This window comes from Rutidosis leptorrhynchoides, chromosome 4 (assembly GCF_046630445.1).
Source record: "Rutidosis leptorrhynchoides isolate AG116_Rl617_1_P2 chromosome 4, CSIRO_AGI_Rlap_v1, whole genome shotgun sequence".
Lineage (NCBI taxonomy): Eukaryota > Viridiplantae > Streptophyta > Magnoliopsida > Asterales > Asteraceae > Rutidosis > Rutidosis leptorrhynchoides.
This window is the reverse complement of record NC_092336.1, coordinates 363,993,791-364,015,166: the sequence shown is the minus strand read 5'-3', so window position 1 is coordinate 364,015,166 and position 21,376 is coordinate 363,993,791. Positions and strand designations below refer to the sequence as shown.

General features: G+C 37.2%; 2 protein-coding genes across 2 annotated transcripts; one reads left to right on the top strand and one right to left on the bottom strand.

Moving 5' to 3' along the window:
* The first annotated feature begins 9,260 nt into the window (after positions 1-9,260).
* LOC139843832 (glutamine--fructose-6-phosphate aminotransferase [isomerizing] 1) lies at positions 9,261-14,659 on the top strand. Its single transcript, XM_071833989.1, has 11 exons — positions 9,261-9,559; positions 9,898-10,070; positions 10,398-10,506; positions 10,898-11,043; positions 11,135-11,299; positions 11,395-11,755; positions 12,714-12,964; positions 13,154-13,268; positions 13,615-13,870; positions 14,188-14,353; positions 14,507-14,659. The coding sequence occupies exons 1-11, from the start codon at positions 9,337-9,339 to the stop codon at positions 14,588-14,590; spliced, it is 2,049 nt and encodes a 682-aa protein (XP_071690090.1). The 5' UTR covers positions 9,261-9,336; the 3' UTR covers positions 14,591-14,659.
* A 1,461-nt stretch (positions 14,660-16,120) lies between these two features.
* On the bottom strand, positions 16,121-20,606 carry LOC139843830 (protein RETICULATA-RELATED 4, chloroplastic-like). Its single transcript, XM_071833988.1, has 7 exons — positions 19,952-20,606; positions 18,833-18,901; positions 18,571-18,702; positions 18,386-18,439; positions 18,247-18,291; positions 18,015-18,154; positions 16,121-16,388 (listed from the first exon to the last, which is right to left on the bottom strand). Exons 1-7 carry the CDS (start codon positions 20,474-20,476, stop codon positions 16,259-16,261), a joined length of 1,095 nt encoding a protein of 364 aa, XP_071690089.1. The 5' UTR covers positions 20,477-20,606; the 3' UTR covers positions 16,121-16,258.
* Between the last annotated feature and the right edge of the window lie 770 nt (positions 20,607-21,376).

The following is a 21,376-nucleotide window of genomic DNA, read 5'->3' as shown; positions in this document are numbered from 1 at the left end:
TTTGATGTGTCCTAGTCTCGTTAGCCCCGAATCTCAAAGGATTGAGCTCTACATGCACGGTCTTCCAAAAAGCATCAAACAAGGGGTGATGTCATCCAAACCCGCTACTCATCAAGCCGCTATGAACATGGCCCGTCAATTAATCGAAACGGTTGACGAAATCGTAGTGCCGGCTCCTAAGGCAGAGGACAAGTCTGGTGGCAACAAAAGGAAATGGGAAGCCACTCCATCAACCAACTACAACAACAACACCTTCACCAAAAAGCCTTTCAACAACGACGGCAAGAAGGGTTATGTCGGAAACTTACCTTTTTGCAACAAATGCCACAAGCATCATCACGGCGAATGTAACAAGCTAGTTTGTCACCGTTGCCAAGGTGTTGGTCATAGGGCCAACAATTGCACAAGTGCCGCCCCCGTTGCTCGAAAGGGGCCCAATCCTCCAAAAACGGTCACTTGTTACGAATGTGGCCAAACGGGCCATTATAAGAACGAATGCCCGAAAAAGAAAACCAACCCCAACAACCGAGGCCGAGCCTTTAACATCAACACCGAGGAAGCCCGAGATGACAATGAACTAGTCACGGGTACGTTTCTTCTCAACAACACTTATGTTACTTGCTTATTCGATTCGGGTGCCGATAAATGTTTTGTGTCTAAGACTTTGGCTCCTACTCTTTGCACTCCACCACACCCCTTAGATACTACTTATTCCATCGAAGTGGCCGACGGAAAACTCTTAAGTGCCGACACATATTACCGGGGGTGTACTTTAAACATTTTGGGTAATGAATTTGAAATTGACTTGATACCCATGGAACTAGGGAGTTTTGATGTAATAATTGGTATGAATTGGATGGTCAAAAATAAATCTCACATTATTTGCGATCTTTACGCAATCCGAATTCCTATCGAGAATGGTGAACCATTGATTGTCTATGGCGACAAAAATTGCACCGGACTCAATCTCGTTTCGTGCCTTAAAGTTCGAAAGCTACTTCGCAAGGGTTGTTTCGCGATTCTTGCTCACGTTAAGAAAGTCGAGGCCGAAGAAAAGCGCATCGAAGATGTGCCAATTGTTAGTGACTTTTCTGATGTATTTCCCGACGAATTATCGGGTCTTCCACCTCATCGACCGGTTGAATTTCAAATCGATCTTATTCCAGGAGCCGCACCCGTAGCGCGTGCACCATATAGACTCGCTCCATCCGAATTACAAGAATTGCAAAGTCAAATCCAAGAGCTACTTGACCGTGGTTTCATTCAACCTAGCCATTCACCATGGGGCGCTCCGATTTTGTTCGTCAAGAAGAAAGACGGATCCCTACGAATGTGCATTGATTATCGTGAACTAATCAAATTGACGGTTAAGAACCGATGTCCCCTTCCTCGCATCGATGATCTCTTTGATCAACTACAAGGTTCTCGTGTATATTCAAAAATCGATCTCCGTTCGGGTTATCATCAACTAAGGGTTAAGGGGGAAGATATCTCCAAAACCGCTTTCCGGACTCGTTATGGTAGTTATGAATTCCTTGTCATGCCTTTCGGTCTCACTAACGCACCGGCGGTGTTCATGGATCTCATGAACCGCGTGTGCAAACCTTACCTCGACAAATTCATTATCGTGTTCATCGATGATATTTTGGTCTATTCTAAAAGCGAAGAGGAACACAAAGAACATCTCCGACTCGTGCTTGAACTCTTGAGAAAAGAACAACTCTATGCCAAGTTCTCCAAGTGTGAATTTTGGTTGAAGGAAGTTCAATTCCTCGGTCATGTTGTAAGTGATCAAGGCATTAAAGTCGATCCAGCGAAAATCGAAGCCATTAGTAAATGGGAGACTCCTACTACTCCTACTCAAATTCGTCAATTCTTGGGTCTCGCCGGATACTATCGTAAATTCATCAAGGACTTTTCCTTAATCGCTCGCCCTTTAACCGCGTTAACTCACAAGGACCGAAAGTTCATTTGGTCATCCGAACAAGAAACCGCTTTTCAAATCTTGAAAACTAAGCTAACCACCGCTCCTATCTTGTCACTTCCCGAAGGCAATGATGATTTTGTTGTATATTGTGATGCCTCGAAAAACGGTTATGGATGCGTATTAATGCAACGAAAGAAAGTCATTGCTTATGCCTCTCGACAACTCAAAGTCCACGAACGAAACTACACGACACATGATCTTGAACTCGGTGCCGTCATCTTTGCACTTAAGTTATGGAGACATCATCTTCTTGGTACCAAAAGTACTATCTTTACCGATCACAAAAGTCTCCAACACATCTTCGATCAAAAGCAACTAAACATGAGACAACGAAGGTGGATTGAAACCTTGAACGATTATAATTGCGAGCTTCGTTACCACCCCGGGAAGGCAAATGTAGTGGCCGATGCCTTAAGTCGAAAGGAAAGAACGGTACCTCTTCGCGTTCGAGCATTAAACATCACCATCCACTCCAACCTTAATAGCCAAATTCGGGTAGCTCAAGAGGAGGCTCTTAAAGACAACCACATCGGGCGTGAACTTTTAAACATTCTCGTCTCTCGATTCGAAGTTAAGAAGAACGGACTTCGATATTACGCCGGAAGAATTTGGGTGCCTAGATACGGCGATTTACGAAACCTCATCCTAGACGAAGCCCACAAATCACGATACTCAATTCATCCCGGCGCCAATAAGATGTACCATGACCTTAAAGAACAATATTGGTGGCCGAACATCAAAAAGGAAGTTGCTAGATACGTTGCCAAATGTTTGACTTGCGCTAAAGTCAAAGCCGAACACCAAAGACCGTCTGGGTTACTTCAACAACCCGAGATCCCGCAATGGAAGTGGGAAAGGATCACGATGGATTTTATCACCAAATTACCGAAAACGTCGGGCGGTTATGATACTATTTGGGTCATTGTCGATCGCCTCACCAAATCCGCGCACTTTCTCGCCATGAAAGAAACCGACAAAATGGAGAAACTTGCACAACTTTACATCAAGGAGATCGTAGCCCGTCACGGTGTACCTTTATCGATTATCTCTGACCGAGATGGTCGTTTCATTTCTAGATTTTGGCGCACTTTACAAGAAGCGTTGGGAACGCGTTTAGACATGAGCACCGCATATCATCCTCAAACTGATGGACAAAGTGAACGTACGATACAAACCTTGGAGGACATGCTACGAGCTTGTGTTGTTGATTTTGGAAAAGCTTGGGACAAGCACTTACCTCTCGCCGAATTCTCTTACAACAATAGTTATCATGCGAGTATCCAGGCCGCACCTTTTGAAGCGTTATATGGTCGAAAATGTCGCTCTCCTCTTTGTTGGGCCGAAGTGGGTGACGTGCAAATTTCCGGGCCCGAACTCATTCACGAAACAACCGAGAAGATTCTTCAAATCCGAGATAAGCTTCGGACGGCCCGGAGTCGTCAAAAATGCTATACCGACAAAAGACGCAAGGACCTCGAATTTCAAGTCGGTGACCGCGTCATGTTAAAAGTCGCACCTTGGAAAGGCGTCATCCGTTTTGGGAAACGTGGGAAACTAAACCCACGGTATGTTGGTCCTTTCAAAATCTTAGAGCGTGTTGGGACCGTTGCGTATTGTTTGGATCTTCCGCCTCAACTAAGCTCCGTCCATCCTACCTTTCATGTATCTAACTTGAAGAAATGTCTTGCCGAGCCCGATATCGTCGTCCCTCTCGAGGAACTCACTATTAATGACAAACTCCACTTTGTGGAGGAACCGGTTGAAATTGTGGACTACGTCGAGAAGGAATTAAAACAAAGCCGGATCCCGATTGTTAAGGTTCGTTGGAACGCCAAAAGGGGACCCGAGTTTACTTGGGAAAGAGAAGATCAAATGCGAAAGAAACACCCTCATCTATTCCCGGTTCCGGAATCGTCGGATTCCGAGGAGGAAACAACGATTACTACGCCTGCTTAAATTTCGGGACGAAATTTCTTTTAAGGTGTAGGTAATGTAACATCCCGCCTTTTTCCGTTTATTTTTCCTTTATACTATTTCAAACTCCGTTATATGTTTATAACATCTCCCGTTAATACGCGTTTCAAAATATCTTGTGTAGGTAATTTAACGCACCCGATTCAAAGTTGAGGGACTAGTTTTGCCAAGAGGCCAAAGATTTGACTAGGTCAACTAGTCAAACCTTCAACCTCATCCACTCATCATTTTCTCATTTTCTTTTCTCTTTTCTTCTCCTACTTTCACATTTTCTTTCAATTCACCACATCAAGGAATCATCATCCATTTAATTTCTAGCAAGCTTCAATTCAAACAAAATACATATTTGGAATCCTTGCAACATCCTCTTCGATTCCATACCGATTTCATCAATTTTGGGTAACTTTCTAAAATCACTAATTTTATGTGTTCTTGAGATTTTTGAGTTAAAAGGTTGTTGATTAGTGTCTATGGCTCAAGTCTAGTATGATTATGTGATTTGTATGCTTGTTCTTGTTATTTTGATGTAACTAGTTCATATTGAAAGATAACATGCTTAACCTTGAGATTTGAGTGTTTATATGTTGTTAGATGCTAAGACTTCATGTTTTAATTATGCTCCTAGTGTTACTAGCTTTATTTTGATGTAAAGTTTGATTAAGGAAACCTCCTAAACTTGATTATGAAATTTGGTGAATTTAGTTTAGGGTTTGATGAACTTGAAATGAATCTTAGATGCATTGAATGATTGCCATGTTGTTTTGTTTGCGTTTAGTTGTATTGTATGCTTGATTATCTTCAAAACGGCGTATTACACATGTGCATTAATTTCCCGAATCATAATATGGCATTTATGAACTTGGAGTAATAAATGATGAGCATTAATGGTGATTTTGATATGAGTTTGTTTGGTTTTGATTGAGTAAATGCGTTTAGTTATTCTCCTTGTCAAATTACCTTTCTAATGATATATGATATGCGTTTTAAGTGTTTTCGGTGCATGAGATGTGTTAAATTGTATTTTGGTTCGTGACTTGGACCATTTTTCTGCAAACTGCATGTTTCCCAGGTATTGCGCGCCGCGCATATACCCGCGCACCGCGCAGAATTAGAAATCCCAGATGTTTGCCTTCGTGGTTAAGTTCTGACCAGGATTTACACTTGGGTGCGCGCCGCGCAACCCATAGCGCGCCGCGCATACTGCCCAGCTCATTTTGTCTTTGTTTTTCATGTCACAAAAATGTTTCCCGCTTTACTATAACCCCGTTTACCATGAAACTTGACTATTATGCTCGTATATGACTTCTCATCATGAGAAAATTGTCGGACACCCGACCCGACCCCGTTGACTTTGACTTTGACCAAGTTTGACTTTTAGTCAAACTTAACCAAACGATTATACAATCGTTCTAACATGCTTAACTACTTGTGTCGTGCATGAAACTTGACAAATTGATCCACGTGCTATATTAATCGAGTCGTAACGAGCCATAGGACTAATTGAACATCTTTGACCCTTCGTGACTATCGTTATTGATACAACCTATTTGTTTAGGTCAAGACTAGCATTGTTTCTTGCACGTTTACTTGTCGAAGTACTTTTTGGTTCGTGCATACAAGGTGAGATCATAGTCCCACTTTTACTCTTTTAAACTTACTTTTGGGATGAGAAAACATAAACGATTCTTTTGAACTAAGTGAACACAAGAACGGGAAAACAAACATTCTACATACGAGTTTAGAACGAAAATCCTCAATCCGATTATCATTAGTTACATCAGATGGTGTAAGCGAGAACTTATGTTATATGGCCATATGGGTTGACAACCCTCATCTTTGACGGTTCGCTACCGTCTACGGATGAAATATATTTTCGGGAAACAGTGTTGTTCTAGCACTAATTTATGGGGTATTCAACGGACGGAATGTTAAGCTTTGATAATTGGGTGCTCGTGAATATTAACTTTTAGAATGTACTATGACTTTATCAATATTGCAACTCTTGTGGTTCAGCTTGCTTTTACTCATTTACTTATTTAAACCTATGATTTCACCAACGTTTTCGTTGACAGATTCTCTATGTTTTTCTCAGGTCCTTGAACTTAGGTGATACATGCTTCCGCACATACTTTTTGATACTTGCATTGGATGTCGAGTATACTTGCATACGTGGAGCGTCTTTTTGGCTATTTTAAACTATGTCGCACGTGTTTCATATGAACAATAACTTTTGTTATGTACTTGTCTTGGGAATTACTTTTGTAAACATTGAAACATCCTTTATGAAATGTATGCGACATATTTTCGGTCAAACTTTGTTATAAATACTTATAACCATGTAATGGGACCATACGTAGACGACGCCGTCACTTGACGATTTGTCGGGGTCGCTACACTATGCAGTGTCAGGATCGTACCAACCTGCCACAGTATCCTTTCTGCTTTAGTGCCACCATCGTGCACTTCTGGCCTTGTGCACTTTATGGGTGGCGCACTTCTTAGGTGACGCCATATTTAAACTGCGCGACCGATGTCGAGGGCATATCGTTAAGCTTTTGAACAGCTAATGTGTAGGCAAACGCATAAATATGGTGTTGCGCGATTATTGTGTAGTGATGCACGCCATTAGGGCGTTGCGGGATGGATGTGCAGCTATGCGCATCATTACTTGCCAAAATATTAAAGAGTATAAAACGACTTACAGACAACACTTGAGCAGCGTTTGATAAAACATACTGTATTTGATTACCGCTGAATGGTTTGTAATCTGGTTCAAAGGTTCTGAATAACAATAACATGTTTGATAATTATTGTGGATGAATAATATGGATAAGATAAAATTATGTTATTAACATTTTACATGAAAAATGCAATATATGTGTTTGATAAGTGTTCTTAATATATTTAATGATATTACAGAAAATTCTTGTGTAAAATGGTTAAGAGAGTGTTCAACTGTTAATAGTTCAACACTGAATGTTGAATCATTCAACATCAGATATCATAAACAAACACGTTGAATGCATAATGATTTAGTATTCAACATCGAACTATTCAATTAATAGGTAAACAAACACACATTAAAGTAGAACACAAGCAATTGGTGGAGGCTAATATGGACATTTTTTTTCTGGTCTTACTAAGAACGATCCTCTAAAGTGTCTTGACCTTTTTTTATAAGCGAACATGATTGTGCTCAAATCAACATTCATAAATTTGATTCTATAGCCTATTTTTCTAGCAATTTTACTGCATTTAATTGCGATATTTGTTATCACATCCTGGAAGTTACATAAAATAAGATAAGATCTATTATTATAGTTTAGTTCACCAAAATGACATATGGTCAATTACTCATATAAGAGTAACGATACTTTGAGTTTTGATTCACGTGATTTTAAAATTGATGTTAAGAATCATCCGCTTAATCTAGAATACATAGGAGGGATTAAGCGCATAACTTTTTCAAATTACGATCGTTGATGGTAAAAATTATTGACATAACTTTTACAAATTACGGTGATCAATCGCGCAAATAAAAGTACATCAATCATTCACGAAAATAAAAGTACAACAATAACATCTTGGTTATGAGGTAACTGTAGGCTCCGGGTCAATCTCAACCAAGAATATTGTTTCAACAAATGAAGGAGTTACATGTGAAGCTTGGCAATCGTTCGTTGATAAAGTTTTGACGAAATCAGTGGTAAATTGACAAAGAAGAATATGGAAAAGACAAAGGATGTAATTGTTTCCCCGACTGTTAATGTGGTCAGTGATAATGTGGTTCCCGATATCGTTTTGGATTCTAATTGTGCGGGCAAGTCCTTGAAAAACGGACCCCTTGCATGCCCGTGATATGACAAAAAAAATGCGAGTCGAAGTGCCTTAAAACTTGGAAGTTTGCTCGTGAGCACAAGGTGTCTTTTGAATGCGTTGGTGGTACGAATATGTATCAACGCAAAAAAAGAAGCCCGTTTTTGATGCCACTCCTAATCGGACAGAAAGGAAATCCGACCTTGAAGATGATGCGAGGATTGTTGGTGTAACAGAAACCGATGATGGCATTCCTACGTTTGCTGAGAGCTTAGAAGTTTTGAAAAAGGAGAAGAACAACAAAGGATGAAAGCTCCGTTAATCATAATGATGAAAAGAAATGAGAAAAGTATTTACTGATTTTAATTGCACGGAGCGGAAAAATATATTGCGATTGTGAGGAGTCTTCACGTGAATGGTATTGTAAAACTTGGTACTTTTGAATAAAAATGTATCAATGATTCAACTCGAAGAAATAATCAACGGGACGAGTAAGAAAGCGAAAAATGCTTCCGGTTTGGGCGCTCATAAGCTAAAAGATTTTGATGAAGATTTGGAATTTGGCGATCCAATTCAAAATTTGTTTATGGAATCTTTTGACGACAACAAGGGCGGATCGTTAGGTGCGGGTATAGCTTCGTCGAATAATGGGTCATTCCAAAAATTGGTGGATCGTGTTTTAATTCCCCCTCATCGGGCACTTTGATTCGGGACGACTCCTCTAACGTACTATCATTTCTTATTTAAGATCGAAAATCCTTTAGGTAAAGACTTTTGTCGGGAAATTGTTAACTATAAGATGTTAAAAGTGGATCCACAAAGTATGTTGTATGGTTGCGTTTTTTTTAGCGTTTGGTTTACGCTCGTTGGAGCTACTCGGTTAATTGTGTTCCACATCACATCAGAAAATTAAAGAAACAAATGTATGCTTATACTTGGAGGAACTTTCCTCTATTACCAATTGATTTTAGAGTATTAAAGACTCGTGAGCTCATATATTCTAAATGTTTTTTTTTTTTTTTTTTTTTACGAGAAACCCCCTAGCGACGAGCCATAATGGCTCCCCTTTAGTTGGTAAACCCCGGGTAAACGGCAAGCCAGGCCTCCACCGCTACCAGGCAAAGCATCCTCTAGTCAATCAGTCACTAAATGGGAGCTCGCCCCAAGGTATTTGCTTTGAAGGGAATCAAACCCGTGACCTCTTGCTTCATTGGAAGTCCTGATGGCCACCCAGGCTGGATGGTTATATAAATGTTGTTGTAATAAGATGTTTTCTTTTCCAAAAAGTATCGGTGTTTTTATACTTAATAAAAAAGGATTAATCATGGGATTTTTTATTGAAAAATCACATACCCCAGTTCCCAAATGGAATAATAAACAAATCCAGTCAAATCCAATTTCCGCGTAACTCCCCAGTAGCCAACTGATATTGACCTGGTGGAAAAACTAAAATAATAAAACATAAAATCAAAATAGAAAAAATCAACTACTAACAATTTACACCGGCGCCATCTTTCTCAGCTCCGATCTGTATTCTGTAAACAAAATTCACAAAAAAAATGTGTGGCATATTTGGTTACTTGAATTACCATGTAAGTAGAGACAGACGTTTTATAATCGAACTACTATTTAACGGACTTCGTCGTTTAGAATACAGAGGTTACGATTCCGCAGGGATCTCCATTGATTCTTCCGTCACCGGCGCCGGCGATCTCTGCGATTCACCTCTTGTGTTTCGTCAAGAAGGAAATATTGAAAACCTAGTTAAATCTGTCTATCAAGGTTCAATATATTGATTCCAATTTTCATGTTTTTTGAAATATTTATTTGATTATTATAATGTCATACGATTATGATTATTATTTGCCCTAATTGTGTTCAATAGTAGTATTGTTAAATGATGCAATTAATTACAGTTACTTAACCTCTTGTGGTACAATTATGTGAAGTCTGCTAATTATATACAATTATGTATATATTGTACTTTATATTAATGCGAAATTCATTTTATTTGGTTCAAGCTGTTAATATGATGATATGTGATGTGAATGATGGCTGTTAGGTAAAGAGTATACTCTTCTAGATCATAAATTATAAAAATATGATAATTGGTGTTTCAGAGGTATCTGCTACTGATTTAAATCTGGATGAATCGTTTTCGGTTCATGCTGGAATTGCACACACGCGTTGGGCGACTCATGGAGAGCCAGCTCCAAGGAATAGTCATCCTCAGTCATCTGATGCTGGAAATGATTTCCTGGTTGTTCACAATGGCGTTATCACCAATTACGAGGTGTGCTTGAATTATATTTTGAAATGTTGATTATCATCATTTATTGTAAATAGTGCGTTGTGACTCATTGATATTTACCATCCTATATAAGTAATCTTTGAATGGTTTAGTCGGTGTCATGAAAAGAAAAGGAACTGAATGTTGGAGTGAGGATGACTAGAAACTTGATACTTTGATAGCAAATGAATCTGAATGACCTAATTTTATATACCGTTGCTACACAGATGTTTTATCTTTGATTATCAGTGGTTGTATGATATAGTGAATGTCATATAAATGGCTACTTCTTTGGAAAAATGATCTTTTTTCTTGCATAAAATATTCCAGGTGTTAAAGCAATCTCTCATTCGGCATGGGTATACTTTTGAATCCGAGACTGATACGGAGGTGATCCCCAAGCTTGCGAAATTTGTTTTTGACAAAGCATATGAAGGAGGTACTTGAATGATCTTAAACAAGCACTGTGTTTGACAGAATATGAATCTTAGGTTTATGCCGTATCAAATCTGTTACAAAATATTACACCGGATGATAAATAATTTGTTATGCACCTGGTATTATATGTATTAGTGGAAGAAAATGGGAGTCTTGTCATACAATGATACAAAAGGAATGTATGCATAATAAGAAATGGGCCTTTCTTATATCTTCATCTGTGTTGGAAAGTTTATCCTCATTTGGTTAGGTTGATTTTCTATGTTGTCCAACTAAATCTTTTCCACATGATGTGAATAGTGTTAGGGTGGAGCCTTAGTTTTTTGATCCACAACCATTGTCCCTTTTACCCTTTACTTGATTAGAATTTAATAGATGTTGTAATGGTGTAGGTGATCAAACTGTCACGTTTAGTGAAGTTGTTTTGGAGGTTATGCGTCATCTTGAAGGAGCGTATGCACTTATTTTCAAAAGTAGACATTATCCAAATGAATTAATTGCTTGTAAACGTGGTAGTCCACTGTTGCTTGGTGTAAAGGTAGGTTCTTTCTTAATAAGCTCACTTACAAAATAACGTGACAGAGAATTTTACCTTTGAACTTGTAGTGAGAAATGAACTTCTCGTGCAGGAATTTGCTGAAGAACAGATGAATGGAACATCTTATAATGATATGAAATTTATATCAAAAAATGGTCATCCTAAAGAACTTTTCCTTTCTAGTGATCCTCATGCCCTTGTTGAACACACAAAAAAGGTTTTGGTTATTGAAGATGGTGAAGTTGTTGATATTAAGGTACACATATTGTCGTCGTTCACAATAAGTATGTTGTGGATCATTTATTAGTGTTGTATTATTGATTCTTTTGCTCATGTTGTACTATGTTTTAGGATGGTGGAGTGACGATATTGAAGTTTGAACATGGCAAAGGGAAAGATGTAAAATCTCTTTCTAGGCCTGCCTCTGTGCAACGCGCATTATCAATTCTTGAAATGGAGGTTGAGCAAATAAACAAGGGAAAGTATGAACACTATATGCAGAAAGAGATTCACGAGCAACCAGAATCTTTAACGACAACTATGCGTGGGCGACTTATACGTGGAGGTTCCAGCAAAAGGAAATGTGTCCTATTGGGTGGACTAAAAGATCATCTAAAAACTATTAGGAGAAGCAGACGTATTGTTTTTATTGGATGTGGCACTAGCTATAATGCTGCGTTAGCTGCCAGGCCTATTTTGGAAGAACTTTCCGGTAAGTGCTTATAGTTAGTAAACGTGCAAACAAGTGTTTTAAATACAATCTTTAATATACTTTTCCGCAACTTTTAAGGGTAGGGTAACCCAAGATATCTTTGGTCACTAACGGTAGTTAACCCAAGATACTTTTCTGCAGCTTTAAGTTTGAAATTTATTACTGTTTCAAATATCACACTATATACATACACAATATTAAGATACTATCTGCTTAAAAGTGTTTTAGATGGTTGTATGCGTTAAAGTACACTTAGGGAAACTTTCGTCCCTTTTCCCTCTAATAGAGGTGGAAAATAGGTGGGTTGTGTAATGGATCTAAACAGGCAGATCTTTCAATAAATCAGTCTACCAATTACGCCTACAAAAACATTAATTCTTCATTCATGATATATTCTTTTGGACTAAAGTGACTTGAGATGTTTCATAAGTATTAAAAGTCAACACTGTGACCCATTTTACCCATCTTTGTGATTATAATTTACATGTTTGAAACCATCCAAAGATAGCCTAGTGGTTAAGGCCCTCATATTCTCACAGGAGGTCTGGGGTTCACACCTCACTGGCAGCATATCTTGGAGTAGCCAGGAGTAGCCAGGGAAAGGATCGGAAACGGTCACGGGATAACCCAGGGAGGGCGAGTAACCCGATTAGGCCGCATACATTTGACTAAATATAATCGACCTCTCCGGGTAGCCCGAACATGGATAACCTTATCCTAAACAAATTTACTTGTATGAGATAAAATATAACCTAATTTAATCCCTTTTTGAGCTTTTATCCTAAATAAAATCATCTGTTTGCAGGGGCCTTTTTAGGTCTCATTTGACCCGCTAGAGGGAGAAACATATCTCAAATTCTGTTCTCAAGTTAAGGAGTCGAAAGTGCCACCACTAATAACATATTACCAAGTACTAGCTAGTAGATAATTTGTGTTTACTATGATTATGGATTTACAGGTATACCTGTTATGATGGAGATTGCAAGTGATCTGCTGGATAGAAAGGCACCTGTCTACAGAGATGATACAATAATATTTGTTAGTCAATCTGGTGAAACAGCTGACACTTTGAATGCCCTTGAATATGCATTGGAGAATGGTGCTTTATGTGTCGGCATTACTAACACTGTTGGTAGTGCCATTGCTCGAAATACACATTGCGGTGTTCATATCAATGCTGGTAGTGAGATTGGCGTTGCAAGCACCAAGGTAGGTAAATTGGTTTAATAGATTGACTTTCATATACCAATGGGTCAAATTCAGTTATCTTTAGTTGAGTCTATAACTCATCCGATGAATTTTTCAAACACATTAGTTATATGTAAATATGAAAACAAGTATAAGTGTTGTTGATTTGACCCCACTGTACTAATGAAAAATATGTGCTTTGATATTCAGGCATACACAAGTCAAATTGTGGTGATGGCTATGGTGGCTCTTGCAATCGGAGCTGACACAATATCTACTAAACAACGAAGAGAGGGAATTATAGAAAGTCTTTTAAGCTTACCAGGTATTGCGTAATCTGGGTTATTGTCAATATAAAAACTTTCGAACAAGCGAACTGTATTGTCAATGTGTTCGACTTCCCAAGTCTTTTGCTAACTAGGATGCTATTAGTGTAACCATACTTTTTTGCAATTACATCTAATGCTTCAAGTTTTGTATTTATAATTCATAAAAATGGACAGAAATATTTCCGGGCCAATCCGACCTGACAGGCTGACAACCATTACGTTTTTGACTTAATATTTTGAACTGTTACCCAATAACTGATTTCTTTTCATAAGCGAAAGAGACTGTCTTTGCTCCAAGAGTATCATGCTAAGTAGGTTTTAAGTACATATTTTGTACTGCAGGCAAAACTAGGGATGTGTTGAAGCTTGATGAAGAGATGAAAGATCTTGCAAGATCACTAATTTCAGAGCAGTCACTTCTTATGTTTGGAAGAGGATATAATTATGCAACAGCTCTTGAGGGGGCCTTGAAGGTTAAGGAGGTGGCACTTATGCACAGTGAAGGGATACTTGCTGGAGAAATGAAACATGGCCCTTTAGCTTTAGTTGATGAAAACCTGCCCATTGTTGTCATTGCTACCCGCGATCAATGCTTCAGGTTGGTTTAAATGCAGATTTAGTATAAAACATAATTACGATTACAAATGCCAATGACCCATGTTTCAATCAGTATGCCAATTTGGAAAAGATTTAGCTTAGGAGGAAACGGGTCAAATGGTTTACAAATCATCTTAGTTGTATCTAAAAGGTTTAACTGAGCCCAACATGATCTGACTCGTCTAATCTGCTCTAAAGTTTACCAATTTTGAATTGAACCTTGTTTGGCATGTTCCACAACCCCTTTGACCTTCATATCTAATTGAGGTAGCTGGATTGCAATTTGCTTCTCTTTATTGATTATTTTTCCCCGAACAGCAAACAGCAGTCAGTGATTCAACAACTTAAGGCACGAAAGGGGAGGCTGATTGTGATGTGTACAGAAGGAGATGCAGCGGCTGTATGTGGTGGATCTTGCAGGGTAATTGAGGTTCCTTTGGTTGTCGATTGCTTACAGCCTGTTGTCAACATAGTTCCATTGCAGGTAATTTGACTTAATTGGTCTAAGTATATAAATAGCATGCTAAACATGTACAACTACTAGTTCATCATAGTTAAAAATACATGCTTCTTTACATAAAGTATCTTATTTTTTATCTAAATATAATCCGGGACTTTCTGGTTCTTTTATACGCAGTTATTGGCATATCATTTGACTGTTCTACGAGGCTACAATGTTGACCAACCGAGGAACTTAGCAAAAAGCGTGACAACCGAATAGTAAAGGTGTTTTATTAACGGCAGTGCTTATGAATATTCATTATTCTGTCAGCGGAAAACTCACATATGTCAAAACCAGTTAAATTTGCTTCTCTTGGAACTTTGTTCCTTTCTAAGTAAACTTAGAGGCAATTGAACCTAACCTAGGTGATACACATTTTGAGTTACATTTGATTCTTGTGAAATATTACATGACGGGTCTGTCATCCAGACCCAAGTTTAGATTTTGAGAACAATTAATTAATTTAACATAGATGAAGATATTGGTAACCCATCTATTCTTGATAATAGAAATTTTTGTCGTTAAGATTGTTTTATTACATTCATGAGTTTATTGTCGTTAGAAGGGCTCATCTTAATGGGAGAGTTTAGTTTACAACTTTTCATCACCGAGTTTACTTTTAAACTTGCTGATAAATTGATATTGATTACAACTAATCTGATAGCTATAATACATTCGATGATCAAGCTACAAGTTTACAACAACCCATTGTCAATGGATGATAGTAACTTGTGATGCACTTTTTACCCTATGTTGATTCCTTTATTAACTAATTTTGTAAATGGAGAAGGGTTATCATGTTCACATTCGAAGATGGGAATATTTTTATTCAAATGTATACGGCGTTCTGTAATCCCTTTTCTTACACCCCAAAATGTGCTACTAGTCACCTTTTATAAAGATACGAGGACATCAACTACTCATTCATCTTGTGATAATTAAAAATAAACCATCACAACCTGACAATCAAGATTCGTGTCTAAATCCCCTCCCAAGTCACTAGATGTTAATTAGAACACTTCACCAGTTATTTCTTTGTTTTTTTTTTGTTTTTTTTTTTTATCGAAAAAATGTAAATTTATATAAAAACTACAATCTTTCATCAAATCTTTCAATAAAGAGATATGAGCTACTACTTCCAGAATTCAATTTCAAAGTATCTTTGTATTGACATGCATGATAAAACTCACTCAACAAAACTCTCGTTGATCTAATCAGATGGAGAGCTAGCTTGTTAATATCACTTTGTCAATTTTACTCGCTAACAATAACAATTATTTCAAATGAGTAGAAACAAAATATATAAACCAAGGAGATGTGCTATATTTTATTGATAATTTTAACTCACTGAGAATAAGTTACTGACTGAGATGATAATTAGAAAAAGAACCGTTTATTCTACGAGGAGCAAAATCATTAAAATGTCCAAAATACCCTTAGAAAAATTACATAATTTGAAACTTTTTGAGGGGTGTGTTGCTCCTGGTATATTTCCCCCGGGATAATGATAACTGAGGACAATGTATTGCTATTAATTAATTAATTTATCAAACAAAGCATAAACAGTTTTCCACAGTTACCGCAAGATAACAAGCCTCACCGTTGAAATCATGTACATAAACTCTACAAACAAATGTACACTTATCACGAGTGTAAGAAGCCAATTAAAACGAAAAAATATAATTATTTTCCCATGTACTTTTGCATACATGTATATAGAGTGAAAACAACAGATGGTCGGTCGTCCTTTGATCATTCCCGACTCCTTTGGATTCCAATCCAACGTGCATAATCCACCCACCTGTTAGCCATGTAACAAGAGAGTTAAAAAGGGAATACGGTTATTCGAATTTTGAGGATATGATGACTTATGTTTCAAGATTTTATTTACATTAGTGATCCAAGAAACGTGTTGCCTGTTCTGACTGCAAAGCAGATAGCACTCAATATGAGCTTATGTTGGTGTAGTAACGGCTCTAACATTCGTTGTTCAATTACCCCTGCTAGTACTTGGTACCTGCATAGAAAACAGGTCAGACAATGTACAACAAATCAACAATATTAAAATAAATATAATCCATTTATAATAATGTTATAAAAACAAAATTTTAAGTGGCGTCACAATTCTAAGTAACCCATGAAAGAATGTTATAGATTGTTGTCTATAAAGTTTGTGTAAATGTGATTCATCTAATTGGTGCATGTTACCTGCAACTGATTGGCTTGTGGTTGCAGTTTTCAATTGTAACTTAAAACAGATACACATTAAAATGACACTAATTTAGTCTAGTTATACGTATTAAAATGACACTAATTTAGTCTAGTTATACGTATTAAAATGACTCATCAACCCAAATTTAGTCAACTTTTTGGTTCAGCAATAGTTCTTCACATCCTAAGATGCAATTTTGATCAACATGATTTGTAAAAACTTCATTACGCCTTTTGGTAGGACTCACGAGATGCTTAGAAGATGAGAGAGAGAGAGAGAGAGAGAGAGAGAGAGAGAGAGAGAGAGAGAGAGAGAGAGAGAGAGAGAGAGAGGATGGACAAGTCACGAGACTTTTTATCGGGTTGCTAGGCTATAGGATGTGAAAACTGCAGGGGACTAGCCGAAAACGGAAACGGAAACAGAAAACGGAGTAGAAAAACGAAGGAAGTGAAAACTGCAGGGGACTAGTTGGCGGCTACGAGTTACACGTAGATTGGACAGAAGGTGTTTTGGATACAGTCCAGCGGCTAAGTTATTGAACTACTGTTAAGTTTAGTTTAAGCAAATAATATATAACTCCAAATTTTTCTGAACATATGAGTTTTTGATAAATCGAGCAATTCTAATAAGACGTCTAAATTTGAGACCAGGTAAAATCAGAGCATGAAACTTGATACTAAGGTTTCTTTTAGATATTTAAAAATATTGTAATCATCCAAGTTCAGAAGGTCAATTGTTATTCCTTTTGATATGTATCAATACGAGTGATTTATGCAGATTTGTGATTGTGAAAGATGCATAATGAGAATTAGAGATTATTTGGTATTCCAACTTCAACTCATCACTTGAATAGCATTCTTGATTACAATTGTTCCATGTTCATATTCATACCAATAGTATTCTTGGTTGTTAAATGTGTGCAATGGTAAAAGCAAATAACATCACTGATAATGAAGATATAACTTATATTCCTAATCAGTGGCGGAACTAGGATTTTTTTCACCGGGGGCAAAAAAAATTTAAAATGATAGCAATTTTTTTGGGATAAAATATGGAGGTTTTGGGGCAAAAAATTGAGGTTTTTAGGCAAATTATGAAGATTTTTGGGCAAAAGTCGAAGAATTTTGGGCAAAATTTGAAGGTTTTGGGGCAGAATATGTAGGTTTTGTGGCAAAAAAAAAAATTAAAAAATCTACCGGAGGCAAAATCGAAAAACCTAAAATTTCTACACTGAAAAAAAAAATCCACTGGGGGCGGGCGCCCCCCTATGCCCCCAAGTGGTTTCACATAGTGTATTAATGACATACTAAGACCGGTTTTATTTTGGTGGTTATATATCTTTTTAAAAGTAAAAGATCAACACTGCATATTGACTGAATGATCTACAAAGATTTCATCAACAGATAAAGTTAAGAAGTATATAAAACATACCTGAGGTTGCTAGAAACCGACATATAGACACCGTAAGCTACACTGGTTGATAATATGGGAAGGTCCTCGGCTTCAACGGCATAAGATTTATCAATTGCCTTCCTTGCATTAATCAACACATTTGTTACACCCGTCCCAACCTGATATTAAAAACCATTAGCCTAATTTACCAAAATTATATTATATTATATATCCTCACAAAAGAAACCGATTATCGACACTGTTTACTTACGAGAGATGCACCAGTACCAACAGCAAACAGCTTCGCTCCATTACGCTGCAACAACCAATAAACAATATCAATTCAAAGTCCGAATACTTCAACTAAACAATCATATCATATACTGTAACATATCATGATTGACACGTACAACAATGGCACCAATTCTTTGCAAGAACGAGTAGGATGTACCAGCTAAAGCAACCTACACATGGAAGTAAAATAGTCAAAGTCAAAGTCAACTCAATTAACACTGATTCCTTCAAAAGTCAAAGGTTGTGTCTTTTGATTTTGATAAAAAAAATGAAAACAAAAAAAAGAAAGAAAGAAAAATGCCTGGAATGCGTTATCAGGGCATCCTGAGAAGTATTTGGCAAGTCGTCCAGCATTAACTGCAACGGGGCCTCTAAGTGAAACAGTAGGAGCAGGAAGCCACACAAGCATAAAATCGGCAATTATGGCCATTATCTGAAACAAACTTCCATTATCATCTAATTAACAACCAAGGATGTATAAAACGTACAAATATGAGGAATAAAGATCTCTCCGAATTTTTAAATCTTAAAAGAGTTAAAAGCAATGGTAATTTAAAGCATACCACATCGGCACAAACAAAATCCAGCTCCTTCATAAAGTTTTCCCTTCTCTTTTCCAACTCCGCAGCACTCTAAAAAACCGCAGTAATGGCAATATAACAGAGTTAATGAGACGTTTGGCATTGCATTATGATAGTAGATTATGTGATGTAATATAATCCCATTTGTATAGCAAAACAGGTAACGGTAGATATTATAAATGCTTTCGGTATGAAATTATATATTATATAATCAATTGTTTAAGGAGTTAATACATAACTAATAACTAATAACATAATCAGAATCTGTTTTCTTACGGCGACTCCTAAACTAGTTATCAATAAATGTCTTCTGTATAATTATAATAGTTAGAGTCGGTCCGATCGTCTGAAACTTAATATCACAGCAAGCGTAGAATTACTTTCAAAACGCAATCCCAAACATCACTAAATCTATCAGCAATAACATTAATGATAGTCCATACGACCTCAAAGGTCAACAAGAGTCAGAGACTCATCAAAGATCAAGAGTTTTTATGGGTACAATACAATTGAGGTACCCGAAGTCTAAAAGATTTCATTTTGATGGCGAGTACACATAAGTTATTATTCGACATCACATGCTACTTCATTCAGTACGAACCTTTTTTAACACAAACTTTGTGAGTGTAACAATCCTTATATTTAGTAGACACAATAAGGTAAACTTGATCAAATTTAATCTCCATATATTTAGTAGTGGACAATTAATTTAGAACACCGCGAAAAGTTATATTGGACTATTACATTAGGATGGAGTGAGTGATTTAAATAATCAAAAGGCCGATCTATATTTACACTACACTACGTTAACGCTACATTTAGTTCACCGAATGTTTTCAATAGAATTCATCAAAGGACTAGAACTCCCAATAATGTGAATTCCATTGTTTTAAGCAATTTACCAATTCAATTCAATCTTGCACCATATAATTCTATGGAACAGGATTGAGGATTTCAATTCCATCTAATTCTTTGAACTAAACTCAACCTAACAAATACAATAAAATTCAACCAACTTCCCAAACTAAACCAAAGCTTTATAATTAAACTTAAGATTAAGATAAAAATATATATATATATATATATATATATTAAAAATACCTTAGTGAAAATACCAACACCACATTCAATACCAACTTTAGTCAAAAAAAGATCATCAGCAAGCAACCTCTCTTTAAACCCACCAAACTGCAACAACCACCTGAACACCGCCGATTTCTCCAACTCCAAATATCTCCTCACAATACTTCCCGGAATCTTTCCGTTTTCGATCGATTTCGCAATGTCTTTCGGTATACTCTCCATACTTCTTCCAGCCTCCAACAATACAGCAAAAGCTTCTGCTTTATTCTTTTCACCAGCATCTTCATCATCACCACCATCATGACCGTCGTTACTTCCACCACCGCCGCCGCCGGAGCTACCACCGTGGCTGCCACCGTCGTTTCCGCCGGAACATGTGATGGTAAGTGGAGAACAACGTCGACGGTTGGTGATGGTGAAGGAGAGGTGGTGGGGTTGTGTGATGAAGTTGAGGTTCAGGTGGCGGATGACGGTGGTGTTGCGGTGGTGATGGGTGGTTTTCGGTGATTGGAGAGAGAAAGATCGGATGGTGGTGGCTGCCATGTGAATGTGAATGTGAATGTGATGTCTCACTCTCAGTTATCTCTCTTGATTTGCTGTTTTTGGTTTGTGTTGAGGATGACAAAAATATTAATATAGGGATGTTTCTAACGTGTTATTAAGATTGCATAAAATAAAATGTTTGTATAATTTAAAGTTTTAAACTGTCGTTTAAAGTTAATATTTAATTTATGTATGTTTAAATTAAACTGTTTTTTACAAATAGTTTATGCAATTTAATGACAGATTTAGAGGTTATCCTTATCCTTAACATTAATATATCAGATTAATAATTCAATATTGATAGATATAGATATTCTTTTTTAAAAATAAAAAATAAATAAATAATTTGACTGATTATGTATATAAAGTCAACGGTCGACCGTTTACCCTTTAGGTTAGTTTAAACCACACAATAAAGATTCTTTTAGAAAATGGAAAATAATGATTGAAAGTGAGGAATGGTGTTCTTTTCTTATTTTATATTTGTGGAAGAAGATTTTGAAGAATACTTCAATAAGTAATATGGAGTAATTTATTCTCTACTCTTTTATCCTAATTATGGAGTATAAGTTAAGCTTTTTAAATACATGACAACTTTTCAAGTATATTCCAAAAAGTCTTTTGTTGCTTGGCATCTCGCCGGTGGTCCGGTATTACTCGCTTTCAGTTTAAAATAAGATCCACCGTTTTTCTCCTTTTTCGGCGACGGATTTTGTCGGTTTGGCTTCTTCGGCCATAAGGTCGGTCTCCAGGCGGCGATCTTGTTAGGGTTTTCCTCGGGATCTGGCTTCTGGTTCTTGGTTTGGGGTTGTCTTGTCGGTTTATTGTCATCGGTCGGGGTAGGGTTCGCTGTTGGTGTCGTTCTTAGCGGGTTTGTGGGCAGCGAGTTCCTCTTCTGGA

Coding starts and splice junctions, on each gene's coding strand:
- LOC139843832 (XM_071833989.1), top strand. CDS start 9,337: ATGTGTGGCATATTTGGTTACTTGAATTACCATGTAAGTAGAGACAGA. Junction 11,756..12,713: donor TATTTTGGAAGAACTTTCCG/GTAAGTGCTTAT, acceptor ATGGATTTACAG/GTATACCTGTTATGATGGAG. Junction 13,871..14,187: donor ACCCGCGATCAATGCTTCAG/GTTGGTTTAAAT, acceptor TTCCCCGAACAG/CAAACAGCAGTCAGTGATTC.
- LOC139843830 (XM_071833988.1), bottom strand. CDS start 20,476: ATGGCAGCCACCACCATCCGATCTTTCTCTCTCCAATCACCGAAAACC. Junction 18,440..18,570: donor GCCCTGATAACGCATTCCAG/GCATTTTTCTTT, acceptor TTCCATGTGTAG/GTTGCTTTAGCTGGTACATC. Junction 16,389..18,014: donor TCGGTTTCTAGCAACCTCAG/GTATGTTTTATA, acceptor TTTTCTATGCAG/GTACCAAGTACTAGCAGGGG.